At 52.0% G+C, this 26,644-nt stretch overlaps 2 protein-coding genes across 2 annotated transcripts in view; one reads left to right on the top strand and one right to left on the bottom strand.

Moving 5' to 3' along the window:
- NOXA1 (NADPH oxidase activator 1) overlaps positions 1 to 3,469 on the top strand; it is a 55,199-nt gene extending 51,730 nt beyond the window's left edge. Inside the window, exons 12-15 of the mRNA XM_032803106.2 lie at positions 1,450 to 1,613; positions 2,564 to 2,669; positions 2,763 to 2,886; positions 3,145 to 3,469. Coding sequence (XP_032658997.1) covers positions 1,450 to 1,613; positions 2,564 to 2,669; positions 2,763 to 2,886; positions 3,145 to 3,242 — 492 coding nt within the window. The 3' untranslated portion in view covers positions 3,243 to 3,469. The remainder of the gene's footprint in view (positions 1 to 1,449; positions 1,614 to 2,563; positions 2,670 to 2,762; positions 2,887 to 3,144) is intronic.
- Positions 3,470 to 7,175: 3,706 nt separating this feature from the next.
- LOC116838108 (ectonucleoside triphosphate diphosphohydrolase 8) lies at positions 7,176 to 26,353 on the bottom strand. The gene is made up of 9 exons (XM_032803111.2): positions 26,224 to 26,353; positions 25,588 to 25,705; positions 22,718 to 22,868; positions 21,305 to 21,464; positions 20,109 to 20,339; positions 15,228 to 15,494; positions 13,442 to 13,552; positions 12,788 to 12,928; positions 7,176 to 7,723 (listed from the first exon to the last, which is right to left on the bottom strand). The coding sequence occupies exons 1-9, from the start codon at positions 26,347 to 26,349 to the stop codon at positions 7,532 to 7,534; spliced, it is 1,497 nt and encodes a 498-aa protein (XP_032659002.1). The 5' UTR covers positions 26,350 to 26,353; the 3' UTR covers positions 7,176 to 7,531.
- Between the last annotated feature and the right edge of the window lie 291 nt (positions 26,354 to 26,644).

Below are 26,644 nucleotides of genomic sequence, written 5' to 3'. Positions count from 1 at the left end.
GGCGGAGAGCGACAAAGGCGCGGCCAGCAAAGCAGGGGAAAAAAACAAAATGAAAAAATCCTACAGGGCGGCCAGAGCCAGGGTGCAGGGGACTCCCTGTGCTGCAGAGTGCACGCCAGGTCTAGTAGGGGGGAGGGGGAAGGGGAGGGAGCCAGGGGGAGAGAGAGAAGGGGGGCAGCCAGTGCTTCAGTGGGGTGCTCGCCACATGGACCCAACCACCGCGCCGCCTGCTGGGAGGTCTCTGCGCCGCTCCAGTTGGTTGGGAGGGAAGGACGCGGGCTGCCATGCCGAGTTTGCTGCAGGTCGCTCCCCTCCTCCGTGCCGCTGCACCCTACAGGGCAGCCAGAGAAGCGAACAAAAAAAAAAAAAAGCAGCCGTGCCGCCCTAGGATTGGGCAGAATGCCGCCCCGTAGAATCTGCCACCCCAAACATGAGCTTGCTTGGCTGGTCTCTGGAGCTGGCCCTGACTGGAAAGCCTTTTCTTCCAGACCAGTTTCCCCTCCACCCATCCCAGAGAGATCCTAACTCCCAAATGGAGTTTTGTCTGTTACTTCTGAGTCCTTGATCTTCCTCTTCCAGGCCCATACTGTTGCTCTGTGCTGTTAACAACCACTGTGTTCTATCACAGAGAGCACTGCATTTCAGGGGTCAGTGAAATCACCTCTGTATCCTTTTTCTACCTCACGTGGGACTTGTGCCTACAGATCCTTTGTCAGAGGCAGCTGCTCGTCAGGTCACCAGTAGCCCCACTTCATTTGGCATGGCCACTAGACTTCCTGTGATTTTGGAGTCAGCGCTGTGCCAAGCTGCATGGATTGGGAGCTGAAATTTCCACAAGAAATTATGGGACCTGGCAGCATCAGAGTAGGGACCTGTTTGCATGATAACACAGGGAGTACCTGTCTCCCCTCTGGCATAAGCAGAACTCCTGTGCTGATTAGATGTGTCTGAGTTATAGGATTCAGATCCAGACTCTTCCTTGGGGAAAAATGTAACTGTTTGGATCCAGGGTTTTGAGAAATGGGCCCCATATGTGAAATTCACATATGGATCCTGGCTCAGATTTTATGCCACATGGAGTTTGGTGGCACTGAGGTTGGCATTTGGGTTAGGCCCCTACTCTTGACTCTGGGCATGGAAGGATGGGCTAGTGGTTGGGGCACTGGCTGAGATGTGTGAGACCTGCATTCAGTTCCTTGCTCCACCAAGGACTTCCTAGGTAAGTCACCTCATGTCTCTGTGCCTCGGCACCCAGCTGTAAAGAGGGGATAATAATATTTCCCTACATCACAAAGATGTTGTGAGGATAAATACATTAACAAATTGTAAAGTGCTTTGAGCTCTGCTGTTATAAGAATAGGCATTATTGTTATTCTGATATTTGCTGGTGAAATCGCTCTAACCAACCCATCCAGAGCAGATTCTCCTTTGCTCCCTGTTTGTCAGCAGGTCCCACTGGCTCAGGACAAAGCATCCTCCGGCGAGAACAGATCCATCCTGCTGAAAGTCCACTGTGACTATACAGTTAAAGTGAACAAGGCTCTGACCCTGTCAGACCTCAGGTCTCTGCTGAGGGAGACGTTCAGCCAGCAGGCAGAGCTTGGGAAGCTGAGGTAGGCTTGGTCACAGACTGGAAATAGGGTTGCACTCTGGCTACCCTGAGCGGGTGCCAAAGGAGTTTCTCCTTCCCGATGAGCTGCAGCTTTCCTCTTGCCATTGCAGACAAGTCATTGCAGTTCTCTGAAGAGATCTTTGCCCAAGAAGCTAGGCATTAAGATCATATCTGCCGTCTATGTTGTTCTCCTCAGGGCCTTTTGTCCTTCAACAGGGCTCAGGCAGTCATAGCCACAGTTCACAAGATGAGTACATACAAACCAGCACTGTGTCCCCTCTCCCGACTGAGCCCTGTCCCCTGGATATTCCACCTCATTGCTGTAGAGCACAACACTGACTCCTTGGGGACAGGGAATGTGTGAGTAGGGAGGTTTCACAGGACCACAGGAGTATGGAACTGCACCAGCAGTAGTGAAAGCAGGGGAAATTTAAGGAGAAATGCTATTGTAGACACCCCTGACCTAGAAATGATTTTCTCTCAGCCAGCACAACATTTAAGGCACACCAGGTTCAACTCAGTTGCAGTTTGTGTGGCCAGTTTAGAGGTCTTGTGTAAGTCTAAAGTTTTGTCTACTGGAGCTGGAGGGGTAATTTCATATGCGCTAGCTCTGGTTGAGCTGGTGTGCTAAGAATAGCGCAGCGTAGCCAGCCTAAACATTCTATGTTCAATCCCATCTGAAAACCTAGCTACATATTCAGGGCAGCTAGCCCCTCCCACCGCATGGCACCATAGCTACACTTCTCCTGTTAGCACGCTAGCTCGAGCATAGCTAGCGTGGGTCTGTCTGCCTGAATGGGGAATTACATCTCCAGCTCCAGCACAGACATACCCTGGAATTCCTGGACTGACATGCTTAGGGAATCAGAGGGAGATACAAGTTGCACAAGCTTAGATTCACCTCTAAATTTGGCCCTAGTACGTTCTTGCTGACCTCCTCTCTTACTTCAGCTGCAGGCTTTCAGACAGCAAAGAGTTAATTGTGATTTCTGGAGAAGAGGAGCTGGGGCAGATGTGGCAGCAGGTGACAGATGGGAGGCTGACACTCTGGTGCCAGGTACGTGTCCTTTTGGGATGCTGTGCTACCTCACTAGATTCCGGTTTAATTTCTGCTCTGCTGTGCGGTTTACAACATGGCCTTGTCCCATAGGGCACAGATACCTGTTCAGACAGACCTGTTCTCTACAGGATGGTAGCACATCACGGTTACACAGCGCAAAGGCCAGAGGATCTGGAATTCAGTGAAGGAGACACACTGGACATTCTCTCCGAAGGTAGCTTTCTAGTTCTGCCTGAAGTTCTTTGCTGGGCAGCTTCTGGAATCTGTTTGCAGGGAGGAGATGGGGACAAGGTGGGGAACAAAAGGCTTCCTGACAGTTAAGCCACTAGACCTTATGGGGGACTGAGGTGCATGGGCCTATACTGGCCCTTTGCGCAGGGGTGAGTGTCACCCTTAGTAAGGCTTGTGTTTCCCTGGTTAGGCAATTCAAGGGATTGCTAGGTCCTTACCCTGTTCCTTTGTATTTTCCCAGTGAATGAGGAATGGCTTGAAGGCCACTGCAATGGCAACTTTGGCATTTTCCCCAAGTGCTTTGCTGCTCAGGCCAGCATTGGGGCTACCTGCCCTTAGAGAAGAGATGCTTCTTCCTGCCAGTCTCCACAAGAAGCCAGCTGGGCTGGGGACCCCACCTCACCTTACTCATGTCTCCCAGAGAACAAGAGAAGCTTGCACCAATTCTTTCAGGTCTGACCATTGCCAGACCTGCTAGGTATTTTATGAAGATGCCTACACAAGACACTTCCCAGTGTGGGACCCCATTATCCAGAAACCCGGCAGGATTAATTTCTGTAGCAGAAATAGCATTTTCAATGGCATGTGTCTGGCCTCAGTATTTCCCAGTAATAAAAGTGAAATGACAGACAGATCTGATTGGGGAGTGGGGGTGAGGTGGGATCTGGGTGCAAGAGAGGGGGTGGTGTCTCATGAAGGTCACTCTGAGAGGTGTTGACACAGCAAATGGAGTTTTCCCATCTCAGACCCAGCCACCAGCTCTTTCTGTAGCAAGAACTTGGGGTTCAAAGGCGCAGATTAAGTGGTAAGAAGAACCATCTCCAGAAGAGGGGGCCTGGCTCAGGCCTTAATCCCCACTTCCCTCCAGGTGCAGTAAAAGTGGGGGAAGCTGGACCTTGCCCGTCACTGCATATACCCACGCTGCCATTAAAAACCCACGGCTGATCCGTGCCAGCTGACTCGGGCTAAGGGGTTGTCTGAGGGTGGTGTAGATATCTGGGCTTGGGACAAGTAAATAGCTCCTTAGCCCGAGTCCCAAGACCCTAAGTCAGCTGGCACAGGCCTGCTGCGGGGGTCTAATGGCAGTGCTAACAGACCCATTGAGACCAGAGTGTGGGAGGCAACATGCCACCCAGTGGACAGGGAGGCAGGCTTGATTTCCTGGGCCCCACGCAGTGTAAAAACAGCGCTGTTCTGGTTGGGGAGCATTTCACACCCACTTTGCATGGCTGTAAATGAATGCACATGAATGAGGCATAGGGTGTGTGGCCCCTCCAAGCCCCATGGATCTAGCAGAGGCAAAGGGCACTGTGCCCAGACATCTTGGGTTGTGGGGATTGTCCCTGATCAGGTGAACACTGGTGTCCCAATCAGTTCCACGAAGTTGGGCCACAGCAGGGAGCTAGACCTTGCGGGACTGAGCACTGGGTTGGATGGAAGGAAAGCAGGGACTGGGGATAAAGAACAGGGTGGGAGAGATGGGCAGGTGACAGGAGCTGAGGCATTGTGGGGAGGGCAGCCAGAGAAATAGGCCTAGCGAAGCCCAGAGGGATCAGGGAGAGCCAGAAGAAAGAAGTGGTAAGTGAAGCTGAAAGGAGCCATGGGGGAGCTAAGAACACAGAGAGAGTGGGGCTCATGGGAGTAGATAAAAATAACCTGGTGGGGGGAAAGGGGGTGACCTAGAGTCTCTACTTTGCAAAAAGGGTCCTGTAGTGAGCCAGTGTGACTCCCCGTCGCCCCGGAGGGGGAAGAGCCCGTCCGGAGGCTGGAGTGGGCGGAGCTAGGGAGCTCTGAGCCCGCCCCTCAGAGGGTCAGGCAGCGACCCAGAAGTATAAAGGCTCGCCCTCATAGCTCAGTAAGGCCCCAGCCACTGGAGAGACCGGACATCTCCAGCCTAGCCCGTGCCTGGGAAAAACCCGCAGCCCAAGGTGGATGCCTAGACTGGCCAGCCTGCCCTGCGCCTGCTACCCGGAGGAGTTGCCTGACCTGCCCTGCGCCCGCTACCCAGAGGAGTTGCCTGACCTGCCGATCGCACCCTGACCCGAAGAACCCATGGTGCTGGATCCCCCAGAGGCCAACACCAGGACCCAGGTACAACCCGAGGGGGAGTGTGGAAGTAGCCCGGGGGCAGCTGACCCCAGTCTGGCTGCAGCACTGCCAGAGCCCATGTCGGTGTGTTGCGGCCAGGATCCCCACTAAGCAGCAGGTCTTCTGCCGCTGTTAGGGCCCCGGGCTGGGACACAGTGGAGTGGGAGGGCCTGTGCCCCCTGCCACCCAATTTGTGGGTGGCAGTCTCCCCCTCCTCCAGGCCTGAGGAGGCTTGGGCTTATTATTACTGCTCAGCCCTGCCCGAGGGCCTGAGCCCAGACACGTTGTTGCTCTGCCCTGACCCCAGGCCTGGGCTCCTCACTGTTTGCATTGCTACTGCTCAGCCCTGCCCGAGTGCCTGAGCCCTTGACTCATTGGTGTCCACCCTGACCCAGGGCTTGGGCCCACAGTGTTCCAGTTACTGCAAGGGCTGCCGAGGGAGACCCCCGCGGACAGACTAATTCCCCCCGATGACAACTGTGTGTAGTGAACCGGTGTGGCTCCCCACCGCCCTGAAGGGGGTCCAGCCCTGGCTAACACTTGTACCGGTCACAGGAACTGCAGGGTGGTTCCTGGGCACCAGCCCCTGGGGCTCGCTCGGCCCATCAGCTATGTGGTACATGAGCCTCTGGGAGCTCACTCAGCCCCCACTGGCCTTGGGGAGCTCCCTTGCCCCTCCTTTCTGCCAACCTCTCACTTGGCCCAAGCCTCTGGGGAGTTGCTCAGCCCATCAATCCTTCATAACCCTCACCTGGCTCAGGGCCATGTGAGATCACACACCGTCTCTGTTGTGCTAGGGCTCCCAGCTGGCACAGGTTTCTGGGAGGTTGTGCAACCCATGTACACCATGGAGCCTTTGCTGGCATGGGTCTCTGCGCAGTGGCTCCATCCCCTCACCCTGCAGCTCACTGACACTGTTCTCTGCACGGGGCAGGCTCTTTGATGACACAGCCTCTCAGCGCTGCAGGGTGCTTACCTGGAACAGGCTGAGCAGGACACTCCTGCTGTCCACCCTGCAAGGCCTTTCCTTGGTCCAGGCCTCTGTATGCTGCCTCAAACCCTTACCCACCCCCAGAGCCACTGTCAGGCACAGCCTCTCTGAGGTCACTCACAGCCTGTACTTGGCATACCCTTTGTAAGGTCACTCAGCTCCTTGCACTGTCTGGCCCATGCCCTGCTGCCACAGCCATGGCTAGCCCAGGCACCTGAGCTGCAGCCTGGAAGAGGAAGTTGCCAGCAGGAGGGCTCCTTGTTTGGGTCTTGTTCCTCCCCTTAGACCAAAAGAGCCTGAATTAATTAACTTTTAGGGGGTGCTGTAAAAACCACTCCTCACGACGGCTGAGGGGCAGGGTGGCTGGCTGGCTGGGGTGGGGCGACGCTCTTTGTTGCTGGGAATTCCTGGATGGTCCCTAGTTGGGTAGGAGCCTGTGATGCTGTTGGAGGGAGTGTATTTGTGAAGAGGTGTCAGTGTGCCTAGAGCTGAGGTTTTGGAGTGGGGTGGTGGGTTTTATTTAAATCAAATCTATATCTACGGGGCCAGTGGAAGCAGCCTTTGTAATGTTCAGATCAGCTGCTTATTTTATTTTCTCTGAAATTCCAATAAATATTTCTAAAATAACTGACTTTGATCCTGAGACAAAGTGGTCCAATGAAAGATATTTCCTTCCCCAACTTCTGTTGGTGCATGAGACAAGGTTTTGAGCTGCGCAGAGCTCTTCTGCAGGTCTGGGAAGGTACTGCCTAACATGCACAAAGAAAACAAAGGAGGCAGGAACAGTTGATCCCACAGTGTGGGGGGGAGGGCAGGGCACTGAGAAGGCTGTTGTCTTCTTGCCAGAGTGCTACCACATACCTGCGGGCATCATTCCAGGCACAAAAGGGCTAACAGACTACATGACTTAAAGCTACAGGGTCCCATCCTGATCTGCCAGAGCACATGCCTTCCTCGCACTCAGGATCCATGCCTAAATGTGTGGCTGGCCCTCCTGCTGCTGCTGCAAGAATCTGTCTCCAATCCAACAGTGAGAGTCAGAGGGCGCATTAGCATCCTCCAGCCTGACCTCCTGTATAACACAGGCCGTCCAGCCACACTCCTGGACTCCGGCACTGTATCCATGGCTTCTAAGTGAGCTAGAGCATGTCTAGAAAGACAGCCAGTCTTGACTGAAAGATGTCACGTGATGGGAAACTCCCCCATATATTTAGGCAGTGATTAATTACTCTCCCTATTTTAAAGAAATGCCTTATTTCTAGTTCAAATTGGTGTAGTTCAGCTTCCAGCCATTGGCTCTCAGTCATCCTTTGTCTGCTCGGTTAAAGAGACTTCTCTGATCAGAGCTCTTCCCCCCAGGAGACAGTTCTAAACTCTGATCAGATCCCCCCTTGGCCTTCTTTGGAGGGAGGTGTTCACTAAGAGGAACCAGGCAGGTATCCTGAAGAGATGGCCAGTGCCTTGAAGGCCTCGCAACACTTGTCATCACTTGTGCCACCTCCCCTTTCCTGGGTTGGTGAGAGGGGCTCTCCGTCCATTACTCGGGCTGCTAAGTGGGATTCCAGAGGCACTGGAAGAGAATGGCCACCAGTGCCACTGCAGCACTCAGGACAATAAAGAAGATGGTGGCTGCCCAGAGCCCATGCTGCTGCCCTTTCACTTGTTCGGGGGTCTCTGCTGGGATCATGTTGGTGAGGTTCAGCACGTAGCCCAAGGTCCAGCCGATGTCTGTATTCGCAGCCTGGGGAAAGATCAAGTGAGCATGTTAATGTGCTGGCAAAGTACTTGGAGTCTGGAGCCCCTGCTGCCTCCAGAACTTGTGGGAGAGAAATTCTTGTGCCTCTCTCTGCAGGTTCTGGTCCCTGAGACCAATACAATCTGGCCTGGTTAGCCATGTGCATCAAAGATGTATCTCCATGCAGGACTGCTGTTACCATGGCTCTGCCCGAGGTCACTGTGCTATACAAATGCAGCCAGCAGGAGCCAGCACACCAGGAGCCTGGCATCCCCTTCTGATCCCCCCTGAGCTCCTACAGGGGCAGTCGTAGTGGTGCTCCTCCAGGAGTGAAAGTAACTTAAAGGACTTACTGGTATGCCGGAATCCTGAGCAGAGGGCATGGCCTCAACTGGAAGAGGTGTGGCCTCAACCAGAAGAAGTGGGGCCTTTAAATACCAGGGCCCTTTAAATCACCCTGGCGCTACCAGAGCCCTGGGGCTCTGGCGGTGATTTAAAGGGCCAGGGGCTCCGGCCGCTGCAGGTAGCCCCGGGCTCTTTAAAGCACCGCCCGAGCCCTGCTGCCGGGGCCCCAAGATAGCAGCGGTAGGGCTCTGGCAGTGATTTAAAGGGCCTGGGGCTGTCTGCCCTTTAAATCACTGCTGGAGCCCTGCCGCCGCTACCCCAGAGCTCTGGCAGTGGGGCTTGGGAGGTGATTTAAAGGGCCCGGGGCTCCAGCCACTGCAGGGAGCCCCGGGCCCTTTAAATCGCCAGCCTGGGGAAGCCAGTATGGGACCAGACCAGCTTACTTTCACCTCAGTGCTCCTCTCATAGGGCCGATTCAGCCCTACGCAGACATACATTGCTAGTGTCCCCCAGTGCAGCTCTCCCAGCATCCCTCCTGCTGCCCCGTTCTTGGATTCTGTACCCTGAACTGGCCATTACAGGCCAGCCCTCATTAGCATTGTGGCCCAGGGCCTTTGGGGTCACAAGCAGTGACACTTCTTTGGGACTGGAGCCATTGCAATGATTCAGAAGCAGACCTTGCCCCTGTAGTGACACCTCTGATGATGATTTACTTTTAATTTCCCCTTACAAATCTGCCGTTCTCCATGCTTCCATCCCCCCCCCCCCCATAATGTCCCTGTGACCTCTGGACTACCTCAGCCAGCTGTGACAGAAGCCTGCTGTTAAACCTATCTGACTCCACTGAAGTCAATGAGGTTCATTTAGATTTATGCCAGTGTAAAGGAAAAAAGAATTTGGCCCTGTGGTCTCTAGGGAACGAGTGGTGAAGCCATGTGGCCACTAGTGCAGAACTTTCCATGACAGCACAACATAGTCTGCTGCTACCACGGAAGATCTCCTCTTCCTCTCACAGCCAGGAGGAAGGATGTAGCTGCAATCAAGCCTCTTCAGGGCTCAGTCCTGCTAAGTGTAGCAATCTTTGGTGTGATGCTGAGTGCCCTTGATTCCCAGGCAAATCAGTCTGAGTTGAGGGCACTCAGAACTCAGCAGGTCAGATTCTTAGTTACCAAGTGCAGGTGAATAGCCATTTGCATTAGTGGGAAGGGCCAGCCCAGAGCATTTTGGCACCTGAGGCGGGGAGCTCAAATGATGCCCCAATACCGCCTCGCTTGGGCCAAAACTTTGAAAGGTCTAAATTCTGCCTTCTTCCTGTTCTACTCCTCTCATGGTACTGCTCTGCTACCTATCCCAATAAAGGAGAACTAACAACTTAAAATGCCTTGTTCAAAAATTTTAAGTAACACTTAACTTTCAAACACCTGAACAGCAAATATAACTTCTTGTCTGCATAGTAAACACTGGCATTTTTATTTGTTTGAATAATCAAAGTGGTGCTTTCCGTGCCTTCTTGGTTGCAAAGATTTGAACTGCTTCCTGAAGGTCCACAGTCTGGGCCAGCTCATGCTCTATTGAGATGGTTGCAAGGCCGATCAGCATCTCTTGTGTCATTGTGGAGGGTAGATATGTTTTTATTAACTTCAGCTTGGAGAAGTTGCGTTCTCCACTGGCAACTGTTACAGAAAGTGGTAGAAGTATGCGCAAAGCAAAAGCATTTGAAAAGAGGGTGGTCATCTTATTTGTGCACATATATTCCAGAACAGCCCTTTCAACATACAAGAAATGTATCTTGAAAGGGCTTTCAGTTCATCACCTAAATCACTTGCATCAGAATTGTGCATGTCATCATGTGTCAACACAGTCTCTAGTTCCCAGCATTGCTGGTGTAGGTCTTCTTCAGGTATAGTGAGAAGTTTTGAATATAATACAATATCCCAAAGATATTGCTGTGTTCCTTGAGATGCATGAAATGTTCTTCAACTGACTGTATTGCACAATCTAGCACCAGGTTAAAGAATTCAACTTTGAATTGTTGCTTGGGGTCTCTCTTGTTGGCACCATTATCGTAACCCTGACCTCTCCTCCTATCAGCTATTGCAATTAAGAATTAAGAAGCACATTTGTCATACCAGCTCCTGTAGTATCATCAATGTCTATAAATTCTAGAAAATGCTCTCTGACAGTCACCATTGCAGGGACATTTTCACTAGGTTCTGCTTTGTCCAGTTGTTCCATTGCTCCAGATATATCAAGGTCAACACCTTGGAGTCTCTTGCTTACAACATTTATTTCAAACAGTATGTCATGCCACAACACTAAGCCACACAGAAATTTGAAGTTATGTATGTTTCTGGTGATTCCATTTCCCTCTGCCACTGTTCTCCCATGAACAGTTCCTGTCATAGCATTATCCTCCATAATGGCAACTATGGCATCATCTATCTTCCCAATTTGGTGTTTGATAGGCTTTATCCTCCACTGACTTTCCCATGGTGTGGCATTAGTGGCTTTAGTGTCAGAGAGGATGTTCCCAGATGTTGCTTCAAAATTTGCCATCAATGAGTTGATGCAGAGAAAAATACATAGATGCTTTGAATGATATTAAAAAATTCAGCAGCCTCACTAGAAGCTGATGCTGCATCACTGACCACCAAGTTCAATGAATGAGAATTGCATGGGACAAAAAAAGCTGGAGGGTTTAACTCTTCAATCCATGTCTGCACTCCTCTGTTCGTTCCTCTCATGTTGGCGTCATTATCGTAGCCCTGACCTCTCATGTCAGTTATCGCAATTCCCTTATCTTCCAGCTTTTTAAGAAGCACATTTGTCATACCAGCTCCTGTAGTATCATCAATGTCAATAAATTCTAGAAAATACTCTCTGACAGTCATAACTGCAGGGACATTTTCACTAGGTTCTGTTGTTACAAAATGCACCATTAAACTCATTTGTTCCGTATGGCTGATGTCAGGCGTGTAGTCAAGAATAATATCTTGCTGACTTCAGATCTGCCACAATCTTCTGTTTGAGTTTTGTTGCCAGTAACTGTATGATCTCATTTTGAATTGGTTTTTTCCAAGGTAGTGGTGTATGTACATTTCTTGGACGGTGACTCTTCTTAGATGCTCCTGGAGTACAGCATCAAACTCAGCCACCAGCTTTACAATTGTAAGGAAGTTTCCATTGTTGGCCCATACAACTGATCTGAAGTGCCACGCAGTGCTAGGTTTTGGGTAGCAAGCATTTTCACAATGGCAGAGAGCCTTTTCAAAACATTTTGCCAGTAAAGAAACTCTGATGCAATTGTCTCGATGCTGATCATCTGTGGTGGCCTGTAACCTCAAGCTCTTTCCACCTATGGAATGTTCTCTGGTGATTTTCTGCCTTCACATGGCATGGCAAATTTCTAGCCAGATTTTTCCAGTGAAAAATGAACTCAAAACCCCAGAATGCTACATACTGTTTTTGTTGCAAACTCTTCCAGTCCTTTGTTCCTGTAGAACCAATGTGGCTGGAACATTAGACTGGAAGAGTTTCCAACAAAAACAGTATGTAGCATTCTGGGGTTTTGAGTTCATAAGCCATGGCCTCTCCACTTTGTCACCATTGGGGATTTCACACCAGTAATGTGTTGGACGGAAACTTCTATTTTCATTGTCTTTGGGGAACATGAAGTTTTTCACTTGCTGTGGCCCATGCAGTACAAGGAAGTCCCTCAGGCTACTGCTCAAGTCGGTCCACAGTCCTGGATCATCTAGACTTAGGAACTAAACTCAGCAGCAGCTGTTTCTTGCGCCTCCAACACACTCTTCTCTGATCTATTTTTTGTTTGGGAATGTGCATGGTTACATCCATTTGAGATGGAGATATGGATGCTGCAGTAGCTGCCAGGTCACCTGCACTCTGACTAACTGGAAGATCAGGCATCTCCTCACCACTCACATCCTCACTGGGGCCAGAAGGCTTACCATGACCATTAGTGTCTATGTATTTCAGGAGAGCTCCTTCCTGCTTAGATAGAAAAGCTTCCTTTGCTTCCTTTCTTTTTCTGAATGCTGCCCCAGAGGGGTGTTTTCTTCTTTCACTCATGGCTGCTGTTCTGTGCCAGCTATAGTGGCTCTCAACGCTCAGTGGAAGGGGACAAATAAGCAGGCTGATAGTAGGGCCTGAGTGAGGGAAGATATCAGCGTCTTAAGGGCCTAACTGGCTCCTACTACTTCAGGTGACTGCCTGTTCTCCTCACGTGGGTTCAGGAAAGCAGCAGGAAACAGGAAGCTCCCTGAGAAGCTGGTGGGAATCAGTCCAGGCTCCTGGGGGTGCTAGAGAGGTACATAAGAGGCTCCTACTCCTCTCTCTCTCCCTGTAGTTCCTGCTGCTTTCTGTTATTCCCTCTCACCTTTTCTCTTGCCTGCCTGTTATGTCTCTTGTGCCCTCCTTCCTCCAGCACAGCCCTCCACCATCTCTATGCCTCTAGAGCAGAGAGAATACATATGCACCAGCAGCAGACACAATTTTCTACACTTGGGTCCTAGTGGCACCCCCCCCACAGTCTGGCACCTGAGGCAACTGCCTCAGTTCGCCTCAGGGTAAGGCCAGCCCTATTAGTGGGCATAGTTCTCACACTGTGTAGTGATAACTGTAGCCAAGATTGGAGACAGCGACCCTGGGAGGAGTGGCAGTCGCTGCCAGCTGGCTGCACAAGCCGGACCAACAATGTCTCTTTACCTTTTGGCGGAAATGGATGTTGCTCCACGTTTGTTCGTCAAATTTGTAGCCCTCATGTAGCAGTGTCAGGATGTAAAAGGCCGAGGGGCAGTAATTGTGTAGGCGACCCTGACTCTCCTCCTGTGGGAAACTGGCCTGCAGCTGAGAGAGCCATTGAGACAGACAATGCAGATAGCAGTTAGCAAGGGCCCTGCAAAAAGCTCACCTTCCCCAGTGGTGGAACAAAGGGGAACAAGCAGGATACAGTTCTATGAAACAGCTGAAGTATCTGTCTCCATTGCTTAGCCAGCAGCCCCATTACTGGTGCAGAAACCACAGCTGGGGCAGGAAGCCCAGACCCGAGAGCCTTTTTAGCAGTGTGCTGGGACTTGACCAGTAGTCTTACACTGAAGCTGAGATCCAAAGGGCCTGACACTTTTTGCAGTTCAGATCTGAGACCCCTGCACGCCTCCTTCCCCTCCCACGTCCTAACCTATCAGTCCCTGCACACTGCTAGGACAAGCCTTTCTGCCAGGATGTGAGGAGTGTGATTCCTACCTGCTAATGAGCTTTCAGAGCTCCTCTGCTTTGAGGCTTGTCATGCAACTCTGGGGCTTCACAGGATAATAGGCAAACACATGCTGAACTCTTGGCTTCTACCAACAAGAATCTTACCTCCTTCCAGCCTTTAGTGCAGAAACCCCAGATGGTGGCATTGATGATACTCAGGGGCTGCTCGTTAGTCAGGTTCAGAAAATGGAATGTGTAGTAAAATCCAGAAAAGGCCTGTGCAAGAAGAGGAGAGATTAAACCTGTCTCTTTCCAGAAAACATTGCAGAGGAGCATAACAACAATAATGAGCTTTTCCTTCTGGAGAACTCTTCATCCAAGGGGAACCCCAAAGTGTTTCATGTCAGTAATGAATTTCTCCTCACTCCACGTCTGAGGCGGGCCAGCATTATTAGCCTCATTTCACAAATGAGGAAATTGAAGCACAGTGAGGTGAAGTGACTTGGCTTAGGTGACAATGATAGTCAACAGCAGAACCAAGAGTAGATCTCAGGACTGGGCACTAGAGACCTGAACCAATGCCTACAGTGCTCAGTGGAAAGTCTCCCAGCAATGTTACTGTGGTCTCAGCTGGCATCAGTATGTAATCTACAGTACCACGTTTAGGTGCATACAAATTCTGTGACTGTAGGTGCAAAGCGAAGTTAATGCTGTTGCAGTCTGGGCATGGTTAAGGTGAAGGGCTATTTCACAGATGAATTATTTTTGCATTTGTGAATGTAGTCTGAGATCAACAGCGTAAGAGACTGAAATTCTTTTGTAGCCATAGAGTGGATACAGTCTGAGCAGCCAACATGCAAACTTTTCTCCTACTACCCATGCCAGTGTGCCCGAGCTGCATCTTGGGCTAAACTATACCGTCAAATTGCCTGAGTGGGTGTTTTTTACACTTAAATTCTCACAATTTGATTTACAGCCAGAGCTGGCCTAAAAACAGAGGGGCTGAGGTGTGGATTTCAGGGAAGATTGCAAGATTTTGTTTCGATTAAGTTAACAGACTTTAATATCTATTCCCTGACCAGGTCTAAGCACAAAGTGACAATAATCCTCTTTGTTTAGCATTGAATTTCCTTTGTTTTTGCTTCTGTTGTTCTTTACTTGGAAAAAGAAAACTAAGAGAATTGTGACTGACCACACAAGGAAACGAAAAATGCTCCCACACCATACTCCAGAGTGCGATGGGTGCTATGGAGATGCATTGACAAGAATGAACCCAATAACAATTCAATGTGTATTCAGATCCATGCGCAGAACGCCTCTGGAGCCCTTATGATCACAGGTAGAGATATGATACAACATGGTCAGCTTCAAACATGCATGTGCAGATTGGCCTTGGCTCTAGCACATAACTGGGGCAGCTGCACGTGTCCTGTACTACGCTGCTTCGAAAGTGACCCTCATTCCTCGGCTGTGGTTGGCAGTGCATAGCCCCCGTAAGTCATGCTAATGGCACAACTCCCTTGGGGCCCTTCAGTGGCAGGAGTGTTTCCCAGGGCAGGCAGATCACAGGAGTGACCCTGGGAGGATTCTGCTGGAAGGCACAAGGCAGCGTTATTACATTAACAGCCATGAATAGCACACAGAGCTGGGATGGGGCGAGTTTGTTTCACTCTGCTTGTGACCTGTCCTCCCCTCTGGGGAAGAACAGCCCCTGCACATAGGCCCAGCAGATTTTCAAACATCTCCTCCATAGCTTTCATGGTTCCTAATGGGGATCTTGGCATTTACCCCAGGTCAAGTTTAGCTGGGGGTTATGCACACACAGTGATACAGCCTCCCTCCAGTTTAGCTATTGCCTTCTCTGTCTCCACAGTCCTGTTGTGACCAGGCAGTACAGTGTGACTCCCACCAGTATGGTAGCCCGCTAGAAGAGAAGGGAAGGCTTCCTTACGAAGAACTGCCCATGCCCCGGGGGCTGGTAGACCCCATTGAACCCGCACGTCCTGTTGGCCCCACAGGCTGTGAAGTTGAAGAGTTTCTGGATGGCACTCCTGCACTCCGCTGGGGCTCCTGTCCCCCGCACCGTGAGGATCTGGCTGGGGTCATGTGCAGCTGGTGCCGGGACGCAGGGACTGTCATACAGGGCAGCGGCAGTGACGTTCTCCTCGTATCCCTTGGGGTAGCATGGGTGGGAGATCTGCTGAGAGGTGAGGTTCTCCTAGAGAGAGGGGAACCCGTTAGCAGCTCTCAGGCTAGGGATAGCAGCCAAACCCCTTCCCTCCCTACCTCTCCCCCATCCCCTCCACCTTGGTGCTTCTGAAACAGTGGCAGCTAAACCCTTATAGGAAAGTCCTATAGGATTTAGAAGAAAACAAGAACTGTCCTATGGGTTTTCTTATCCATCCCATTGTATGTGAGACTGCAAATCCTATCCTGGTGTAGAATGCCCATGCAAACCCCACTCTGGGTATCTGACTATCTCCCTCACTAGTGGCAGGCTAGGCCCTGCCTGGCCTCAGAGATGACACACACATGATGGCGAGGAAGTCAATGCTCCTTTGGCACCTCACCCTACTCTGCTTTTGTCACATGCTCCTCTCAGAGCTCTGCAGCCCCAACCCACCCAGGCCTTCATCTCCACTCCACTACCCCAATCCTCCATGCCTCTTTGGGATCCAACCTCACAGCTATCTGTGAGAAGTCAGGACCCAGATCCCAGAGTCCTGACCCTGCACGTCTTCACACAGAACACGGGGGTGGGGGGGCTCAGGGCTGTTGTACTTCAGCACAAACAGGGGTATGAGTGAACTCAAGCCAGCTACTTTAGCAGTTGCCTATGCACTGAGCAGTGCTGAGTTACGCCCTTGCACACCAGGTCCCTTATGCAAGGTAAGAAGAATGGACCGAAGCACCAGCCTGGCAGACCTTCCCCTTAGGCCTCTCATCCCAGCACCAGGACTGGGCTCCCCTGCTTGCCACTTCTTGTGTGGATGTCTCTGCACAGCCCTTCTCATGTGCCCTGCACAGGACACAGCCCTGGGTGTTAGAGCCTGGCAGAGCACGGGACAGTCTCTCTGATACCAGAGCACTGCCCAGGTTGGGGAGTTTCAAGGGAAGAAGTAAAGTAACATCCATGGCTTCTTGCTACTTCCATCTGAAACACATGGGTGGAGCCAGGCTGTCAGGGGAAGGACGTCAGGAGTAGAAAGGTGACATATGATGGGCTGCTGTCCTCCAGAGTATGGGTGGAAAATCATTGCCGCAGCCTATACAGCTCCCCCATTGCTGGCTGCATAGTGCAGCTACTGTGGCATGCGAGGGGTTAATACAAATCCCAAGGCAGAGAGCAAGAGCTGTTTTGTAGCTATAGGATCTGCCCCTATTGATCTCCCTAGGTGCTGCTGCAGATTGTTAGCACAGTGTCAAGTCCAAGGACGAGCCAGCAAGAGGGGTGGGGGGAAGATGGAGTCATAAATCACGTAACTATGAATCACACCCTGGTCTGTGATATCTGGGAGTTTCCAGGGCATAGGAGAAAGAAGGGAAACCCTGCCTCACTGGGGCTTTTCTCTAGTACTTACTCAGTTTCACAGATAAAGTCTTTGTTTTGCCTGGTCTATGCTCTAAAGAAAAGCAGTTGGCAAAGAGTCCCTGTCCACCCAACTTGACAATCTTCTGATGCTCTCAGAGATTTTCATACTCTTCTCTGGCAGATCAGAGCCATTTATAATTTGATTACCCATTTGTTGATGTACACAGGGTCTGCATGAGCTCTAGCCTGACATCTAGGGATGAGTTGGTGAAGAAGACTTCATGAACCAACTTTGTTTGCACAGACACACCCACTCTCCCATGGCACACAACAGGCTGGGCCTGCTTTGCCCAAATGATCACTTTGGGCTGGTGTTGGATCACAAGTCACTTTGTTACTGGAGGCATGGGCAGTGAATATCAAAGGCAGGGGAAGGTTCAGCCTAGCCAAACGGCCTGCATGGCCCCGACCACACTCCACCTCCAGGACCCATCCTGTTTTCCCATCATTCTCTGCTGTGGGGCCCAAGCCAGTGGCACTGGAACCAGGAGGGTCGGGGGGGCCATAGTCCTCCCACTGTCGCTTGGTCCATCCACTTTTTGCTGGAGCAGACCCTGCCCATTTCCCTTCCTCTTCCCCCTGAGGCCCCACGTCCCAGCTAGGCCAGCGCAGAGCCCATCTGGGGAGCCTTGTCCGCTCTGGGGAGCTGCGGCATACCCTCCACCTTCCCATGATGTGGTGGAAGGATGGGGGCAGTCCCCGGCTCATGTCTCTGGCTGCCTGGGGCGGGGCAGAGTCTGTGACTCCACGCTGGCTCCTTCAGCTACCCATGTGGCTCTCCCCGACCTGGCTTCAGCCAGGGCGGGTGGGGCCTTGGAGCTGCAGCCCAGCCATGATAAGAGCCATGTGGGCATCTGTGAGGAGAAGTGGAGTTGTGGACCCTCCTCCTTCCCTGGGTAGGCGGGGAGCCTTGGGGGCAGGGACATGGGCTGGGGGCTGCTCCAGCCCCCTACACCGCAGGCAGGTAAAGGATCTGCTGCAGCTCCCCGCAGCTGCCTGCCCAACTCTTATCATGGCCAGGCCGTGACTCTGAACTCCCCCACTTGCCTCCTCCAGCCGGAGCTGGGTCAGAGAGAGCTGTGCGGACAACTGTGGAGAGCCTGGATTTCTCCACCTACCCTGCATGTGGAGCCTGGGACAAGGGCAGGGGACTGCCTGCCTTTGCCTCCACCTCGGGCAGGGGCCCTTGGCTCCCCCACCCATTTTTGGGAGGGCTCCGGTGCCCTGGCTGGGACTAGTGGGGGCTGGCCTGCAGCCAGGGATTCTGGGCGGCTCGAGCCGGTGCTTGTGCCACCCACCCACCTGGGGATGGGGGCCATGCTGCCCGCCCTCCCCGCGCTCCAGGGGTGGGGGGTGCTACCCACCTGCTGCGCTAGGGACCACGATCAGCTGCTTGCCTGCCTGTCCGCCTGCTGCTCTGGAGCTCGGGCTGGAGGCAATGCTGGCTGCCCGCCCACCAGGGCTCCAGCAGGGGAAGGGGGGTAGGATGGATGGGGCCCCAGGCAGAAGGAGCAGGCTGGCCAGGGACTAGCCTCCCCAAGCCCGTCGTTCACCTGCCACCCATGGGGTTGTTATCCTTGTTGTATGAATCAAGAGGGGTGCCAAAACCCAGGGGAGTTGAGAGAGAGTGGGGACAAGTCTCTGGTGGTGTGGGTGCTGCCTAAGAGTCTCAGACACCATTTGGTTTTTCCTCTCTCTGGTGTGTAATAACAGACCTTATTAAGATACAGCTGAGAGTCTTGCTGCAGATCAACAGAGCTGAAGTCACTGATAGCCAGGTCTAAGTTATACTTGCTTTGGGACAATGTCTCTGATGCAAGTGACTGCCCAGTCTGCACTAGCAGTGACTTCCCGCCCCCGCCCCTGCACTAACAGCTGAAAACGCTGAGAGCTGTATTAAGTGGTCATAGAATCATAGAATATCAGGGTTGGAAGGGACTTCAGGAGGTCATCTAGTCCAACTCCCTGCTCAAAGCAGGGCCAATCCCCAACTAAATCATCCCAGCCAGGGCTTTGTCAAGCCTGACCCTTAAAAAGCTGTGGTGGCCTTCAAGACATCCCAGAGGGTGCAGATTTGGGTGGTGGTGAGTGGCCAGCGGAGCGGCTGATGCCAGAGTGAATGCCTGGACAGTGGAGAGAGCAAAGGGCCTTCCCCTCTCCTCCCCACCAGCATGGGAGGTGAACACACACAGATGCACCTCTGAACTCTGGATCTTCACCGACCAAGAACAACAACTGTGACTGAGGTGTGGTGGAGGGAGAAGGGAACTCCCTGACTGGATGACAAACTTGAAAACAGATAAATAACAAAATGTGACTCACAAACACTGTTTCTGGCATAAAGTCCAGACAAATAATTGTTGAGGCTAAAGTTTGAGAAGCTGCTGGACATTTTCATGAATACGTTTTCATGAGTAAGCTGTTGGGCCAAGGAATAAAGTGAGCCACAAATAACAGCAGGGCAAGGCCACCACATGTTAGTCAACTATTGCTTGATTCATCCAGATTCAGTACATGCCAGCCTGCAACTTTTTAAACATTTAATGGAGGGTTCTGCACTCTTCTACTCTTGCCCCTGTCCTGTGCCTGATGTGTGGCCGGCATGCGTTTATCATTGCAATGGAACCAGTGCAGCAGGTGTGTGCTGCGGGGACACATGGCATGTGTGTGTCACTCTGCTCTATCCAGACAGTTGAGCAGCAGAGCAGGGGCATTTCACAGTGGCACCTGGAGGTTTGGCAGCTGTCAAGTGTGCACCTCCCTTGAAGACTTCTGGCACTTCAGCTATTCTCCGCTACCAATCATGGTTCTGCTGACTTACTGCCCAGAAGGAGGAAGCAAGGTGTCACATGGGCCTGACTGGAGAAGGACTCCTCTGGGGTAGAGAAGAGACTGGGTATCAATTTTAGTCCTGTGAAAAATTTCAGTGAAAATGAAAATTTTTCAGATTTGAATGAAAAAAGCCCAAATTCCCCAAACTGATTTTTTTTTCAGTTTGTAGCAGCTAAAAACTGAGGGGAAAAATCAGTTTTTGTGTTTTTTTTTAAAGGAAAGCCTCTAATTTCCTGACAAAAAACTTTTTTTTTCATGTGTGTTCCATTTTATCAAAAAGACATTTTTCATCCAAATTTCTTTTTGATTGAAAATTGTTGAGCAGGTCTATCGGGGTTGACTATAAGATAGTGACCTACAGAAAGTGAAGGGGAAAATGCTAGTGCCTCGTACTATAATTATTTATACCTTCCTTAGGGCTGCCAGCAGCATCTTCAAGGCCTGGTCTCGCCCATAGCAGAGGTAGCTGTGGGTATAAACGGAGTAGTTGGTCCCATACAGCCGGAAGAAGACTTCGGTGCTGTTGTCCTCAATGGTACCACTGGGCTGAAAGGTTATTTGGGTTGAAGCTCCTCCAAGATCCAGAGCTCCCAGAACCTCAGCTGACTGAGGCCGTATCCATTTCCCTGCAAAGGAGAACTGCCCCCACCAAACACTAAGGATTAATTCAGGCTGAAGAAAATCCAAGTTATAATCACTTACTAAAGATTTTGCATGTAAAATAAACTTTGTGATGGCCTCCTGGATGCCATGTCCCTATCTAGCCACACCTTCAGTGGCAGGGCATTGATCTCAATGCCCAGCCAAGGTACACAGGGCTAGATCCTCAGCTGCATGCCAGCTCCTCTTGCTGTACATCAGCCTAGATCCACTGACTGCAAAAGAGCTAAAATGATTTACGCCACCTGAAAATCTGGCCATATGAAAGCACCTTCATAAGCTGCTTTGCGTTGTTTCTTTGTAGGTGATAGCAGGAGTAGAAATATTATGTTCCAAAATTTGTAAGGTTCCAAAACTGACTGAGAGGGAAAGCACCTCTGGGTTTTAAGTCGAAAAGGAAAACAAATTGCATGAGTTTGTTACAAATGTCAACACAGATATAAGTAAAGAGAAAACCTTCACTACTGCACTGGGCCGAGGGGGTGGCAACGCTAACAGGGTTCTAGGGACATTACTTTCCTCCAGTTATCTGAATAAGGCCTTCTGTTGCATGCAAATGCCATGGCTTGGCACAGGACAGGGCCTCCTTGAGTCCAAGCACCCCATAGATGCAATGCTGACTGCAGCTATAGCCATTTAAAGGTTTTCCTGTTGTGGAGAGACACCAGAGCCCTCCTATCAAATGAAATGCCAGCTTCCTTTGTGAGAGGTTTGCTCCCATGCCAGGGGTGTCAGGAAGCCAGCTACCAGAGCCCTGGATTCTCATGTGGTATGGGAATTCCCAGATGAAGCCAAGATGGGACAAGCCAGAGAAGGGAGCATGTTGGGGAAATGAGTGGGGCTGAGATGACCTGCCATGCTGACTCCTCGTCCAACCCATTTTCCACAGAAAAGGAGCAGACCAGCCAGCCAAGGTCACTTCCCCCCTCTGCCCAGGCACTGACCTTGATGAGTGTCTCCAGCAGGTAGTTGATTGTGATCCAACCAAAGGATCCTTCCTCATTCCCAGTGAGGATCCGAGCGCCACGGAAATCTACAGGGTACTGCCGGATGGTCTTGGAGACCTCTGCAAAGACCAGGTCTGCTTTTGTGCTGTTCTGCTCCCTGCGAATGGGGAGAGGAGAAATTCCACTGGGCCCCTGATGGACACAGCACAGCACGCATGGTGGCTGCAGGGGAGGAAGAGTTGCCCCTAGCATACAACACTCCATTGTGGTTTCAAGGGATACTGACATTAATGTTTATTGCAAAGCATCAGGGATGCTCAGAAGAAGGGTGAGAACCCTCCTCCATCTGGTTACATATCTCTTCTCAGGAGGATAGGGGGAACACAGGGAGGGTCTAGAAGATCAATCAATCATGGGTTATTGAGAATGGAGGGATCAGGGATGCCCTAACCATCTCCACTGAGCAGTGTTGGTTTGTACATGGATAAAGAGGTGAATGGTTAATCTATCAGCTAGCAATAATGGCCACTTCCTACCCCATGGCCACTGCCATACCCTCCCTTTCTAGTTGTTGATCCCTGTAGTGGGGTGAAGCCCTGCTCCAGCCCTGACAGGGTTGGAACCAGCCCTGGGAGAGGGCTGGCAGGCTGGGAGAACAGCCCAGGCTGAGTAGGGAAACAGCCACACCTGTGGCCACGCCCCAAACGGACTCAGCTGGCCCTATAAAGGGAATGCTGGGCTGAAGCAGTCAGTCTCTCTCTGTTTGTAGAGGGAGATGGGCCAGGCTGTGGCCTAGCATAAGGCCAACAGCTCCTGGGGGTTGCAGAGGGCAGCCCAGGGGTAGGCCAAGGCAGCAGGTCCAAAATCAAACCCCTTTGCCTGTGATGAGTGGCTTATACTGCAGCCTGCCCCAGTGAATGGCGGCTAGATGGAGACTAGGCAGTAGCCAAGACTGAGGTGAAGTGGGGATAGTGGGTGGGGGTTCCCCTGGGAGGGGGAGACCCTAAGACTGGGAGGTTACTGGTGGGGGCAGCACCCCAAACAACAGGGCACTGGATCTGGGAGCGACATGGGGGCCAGAGGACAGGGGGATCACTGGCCTGCAGAGCGTGCTCCAGAGCTGGAATGAGCTAATTCCTGGAAGTCACCAGCAGGAGGCGCCACAGGTGTGAATTCACTCCTCTACAATCCCCCCCTCCTCTCCTACAGCTGCTGGTTTCCCCACTGGTGGGACCTCTGCCAGAACCACCCAGCATGGACAGGAGGAGTTCCCAGGGCCTCTCCCCCATTCCCAGCTCCATTGCACTGACTGGCATGTGTTCATCATGGTCACTAGAGCACAGGCCTGTGTGTGGTGGGAACCGGCTTTTCCCTGTGTGGAGCTGCCCTCCTCGCAGTCACTCCCAATACCTCAGCAACCGCATGCCCGCAGTAGCGCCCAGGTAGGTGGGTGTTTCTCTCTGTTGCTCTGCAGGGATGATTGTCATGGCCTTGTCCAGACAGGCCCTCAGGCTGGCTCCAGCATTAGCAGGGTTTTCAGCGTAACTGGAGATCCCAGGTCCTGGAATAAAGCATCCCAGTGATAGCCTGAGCTCAGCCAGGCATCTGAGACAGGGACTGGCAATGCTGCCAGGGGCTGGCCTCAGAGACGGATTAGGGGTTTGTGGGGGCCCTTCTGCCTGCAGTCCACCCCCCTGCTTCCCCTTGGCACTCCTGCCAGGGAGCTGGTGTGGGGGCTTCCCCCACTCCAGGCAAGAGTTCAGGGAGGGCAGGCAGAGTGGGGCAAACCCCTGTGTCCAGACCCACTCCCCGGCAGGAGTGGTGGGTGGGTTGGGGCATGAAGCCACTCATTTTTCTGGGGGACCCCAATTGGGCATGGGCCCTGTTGTCCTAATGGCTAATCTGGCACTGCCTGGCCTGATACCCTGGGGCTGGAGAGCTCACAGCGAGGGTCAGACCCTGCAAATATTGGATTGTTCAGCACAATGGAGCTACCAAATGGAGTTGAACAGGAAGCAACAGCCTTGTCCCATCCAGTCACGGAGCTGAATCCAGCTCTGAGGTAACCAAAGCAGAAGCATTATGATGGTGACACCAGGACTGAATGTGTCTCATTCTCTCCAGCAGCAAAAGTGAGCCCAACAAGCTCTCCCATTGGCTGGTGAAGCTCTGGGCTGGTATCATTCTTTCCCGGGGATATTCTTGCTGAGGCAGTTTTCAGAGCTGATTGGGCTGCAGGTCACAGCACCTGAAAAGACGTTGGATAGCCAAAAAGAGCACAAGGCAGAGCTCCTCACCTTGGAGGAGAGGGTAAAGCTAGGAGTGATTATCACACTCATTAAACCTGCACATGATCTGTGCAATTGGCTGCATTGCCATCTGGCTCTGGTAAATGAATCCACTTGTTGGGGTGTCTCCTTGTTTATATAAGGAGGAGAAAGGCAGGTGTTAGCTTTGCACTGAAGAATGTACAGAGTAAATATGCACAGGGGCATAAATAGTTGTGTTCATAATGGATGTGACATAGCTGTTTACCTCAATTAAAATCTCATTCTGTTTTCAGAGTGGTAGCTGTGTTAGTCTATATCAGCAAAAAGAACGAGGAGTCCTTGTGGCACTTCAGAGACTAACACATTTATTTGAGCATAAGCTTTTGTGGGCTACAGCCCCGTCATCAGATGCATGCAGTGGAAAATACAGTAGGAAGATATATATAAGCTTATGCTCAAATAAATTTGTTAGTCTCTAAGATGCCGCAAGTACTCCTCATTCTTTATTCTGTTTTGAGATTGTATTTCTGGGATTTCATCTTGATGAGATTAGCTCAGCCCCTCCCACTGGCCGAGACTGGAGATGGAATGGGTATGTCAATATTTATCTTCCCCAGATTCCAATGGACCAACAGTTCCACAAGTTCAAGGTCACTCACACCCACAGGACCTTTGGTTTGTGCTCACTTAACCAATAACTTGGTTCTCTGTGGCCTTGGAGCCTTGTCTTTTATCCAGAGCTCTAAAGCAGAGGAATCTATGTGATACCATCTGTGCTTCATTCTAGGCTCACCCATGCACTGGACATGGTCCATGCTGATTTCAGCTTCTCAGTTACCCCAGGAGTGCTGGGCTAACACTCCCTGTGCTGCTCTGCTCACCCCAAGGGTTCTCTTTTAATGCTGTTAAAGACAATCTTAGAGCTAAGCTTCCCTGTGCTGCCACCCCTCAGCCCATAGGTGCCAACTTTTCCCAGCACAGGTGGGTGCTTGCCCCCAGCCCCGCCCTGACTCCACCCCTTCCCCATCCCCTCCTGCCCTGCCCCCATTCTGCCCCCTTCCCCAAAGTCCCCACCCCAACTCCGCTCCCTCCCTGCCCTTATTGGACTCCTTCCCCAAATCCCTGCCCCGGCCTTGCCTCTTCCTGGAGTGCACTGCATTCCCCTTCCTTTCCCCCTCCCTCCCAGTGCTTGCTGGGGCGAAATAGCTGTTTGGTGGTGGCAAGCACTGGCAGCTAGGAGGAGAAGCAGGGATGCAGCGTGCTTAGGGGAGGAGGCGGAGTGGAAGTGAGCTGGGGTGGGGTGGGGAGCTGCTGGCGGATGCAGAGCACCCACCAATTTTTCCCCATGGGTGCACTAGCCCCGCAGCATGCACAGAGTTGGTGCCTGTGGCTCAGCCCTGTGCTGCAATACACCTCTCTGTTCCAGTCTTGCCTCACCTGGCTGTGCTTACACATTTCAGCCCTAACTAGCAGCAACCTCTGGTTCCTCACTCAGCTCTGCTTGTGCACCTCAGTTCTAACTGTCAGCTGCCCTGCTGGTCCACTTATGGGTCCCCTCCCCCCCACAGCTGTGCAAATGCCCCTCAACCCCTATCTGCAGCCCCCCTGCTAACCCAGCCCTGGGCCTCTCATGCCCAGACTGACCATTGTGTCAAAGCTGAACAGTGATTTTGGGATATGGACAAACATTGAGGGGGCTGGGACTGAGAACCAGCAAACTCATTTCACTGATAATCCAGCCCCATGTAAAGCCAGGCTGTCCAGCTAAGCGACTGTCATACTGCCCTGCTTAATACTGGGTCTGTGTGTATGGAAATAACCTGTGGGTAAAGTCTTCCCTTTGCGCTAGGTCGCTCCCCCAATAAAGATGGCTTCTCCAGTGTCACAGACACCTCAGCAACCAGTCAAGGCCTTTCGTCCAAGCCAGCTCACCCATTCTGCAGTACGCCCAGCACAGAGCCTAAGGGGAGAGCTCAGGAAGGAGAAACAGGAACATCTGACCACACTGACCTTGCACAGTACAGGCCTCAGCCTGGCTGACGATGCCGGTGCCGTTCTCTTTATCCGCTGGCCACTGGTAGATGTAGAGAGCCGTGTGCGAGGAGCCGGCGTCAAACACCATCCCATACTGAAGGGGGAGCCGGGAGGGGACATGAGGTCAGAGAGCACTTTGGCTTTGGGGATTTCCCAGCTGTCCCCAGGGAGGCAGCATGGAGGGGGTAGCTGGGACCCACCTTCACTTTACAGGATAATACAGGGAGCTGGTGGGGACTGGCAGGCAGTGGAAGTTCAGATGCCAGGGACAGAGACTAGCCAGTAGCAGCTGTGTAAAGACCCCCAAGGAGCAGCATCAGGGATAAAGGCCAATATGTCTGGCTGGCTCTGAAACCACAAGCCCCTGGTGCGTGAGCTAGCAGGGAAGCCTCTGTTGGTGCTTGGCAATAGGAAGATTTTGTCTCCTGTAAACCAAGCGCTAGGGGCAGTGCTGTGCTTCTGCATTGCCCAAAGTACTAGCCATGCCGGGCTATGGGGCTGTGTACAGGCATTGCCCCCACCTCACTGACAAACCCCAAATGTGCCCAAACCTCCTGTAAAGGCCTGAGCTTAACTCTTGCTGGATACCTGAGCTACAGCCCCAGCTCCTACCTTGGTACCTGGAGGCAGATAAACATCCTTCACACCCACAACCGCCAGGATGACAGCAATGATGCCAGAAACGACGACGACTGCCAGGAGACACCCAACAGCAATTGCCTTGGGACTGCATCCCATGGTGACCTGCAAGATGAAGGACCCTGGCTGAGATCGGTCACAGCTTTAAGCCCAGCACCAGCCTTGGCAGGTATCACAAGCCAGAGAACTTCTCAATCGCCTTCCTATTTGTCTACGCACAGCTTTGCTGTTAGTGTCTCAGGCCATTCTGGGCAGAGTGACCAGCTCCATATGATGGGTCTTGTGAGGCTGACAGCCCCACGTGGGCTTGAACAAGCTCCCCTCAGCTCCCCAAAGCACTGGCGCTCTCTCAGATTCTCCAGGGGGCCCTTCGCTCACAGTCTGCTGGCAGACA

This window comes from Chelonoidis abingdonii, chromosome 24 (assembly GCF_003597395.2).
Source record: "Chelonoidis abingdonii isolate Lonesome George chromosome 24, CheloAbing_2.0, whole genome shotgun sequence".
NCBI classification, from domain to species: Eukaryota; Metazoa; Chordata; order Testudines; family Testudinidae; genus Chelonoidis; species Chelonoidis abingdonii.
The sequence above is the reverse complement of the archived record's forward strand: the minus strand, read 5'-3'. Positions and strand labels throughout refer to the sequence as shown.

Excerpts from the sequence above, each read along its gene's own strand:
- LOC116838108 (XM_032803111.2), bottom strand. The coding sequence starts at position 26,349 with ATGGGATGCAGTCCCAAGGCAATTGCTGTTGGGTGTCTCCTGGCAGTC. Across the intron at positions 15,495-20,108 it reads TGCTGGCAGCCCTAAGGAAG|GAGAACCTCACCTCTCAGCA; the intron begins GTATAAATAATT and ends CCCTCTCTCTAG. Across the intron at positions 7,724-12,787 it reads ACATCCATTTCCGCCAAAAG|GCTGCGAATACAGACATCGG; the intron begins GTAAAGAGACAT and ends ATCTTTCCCCAG.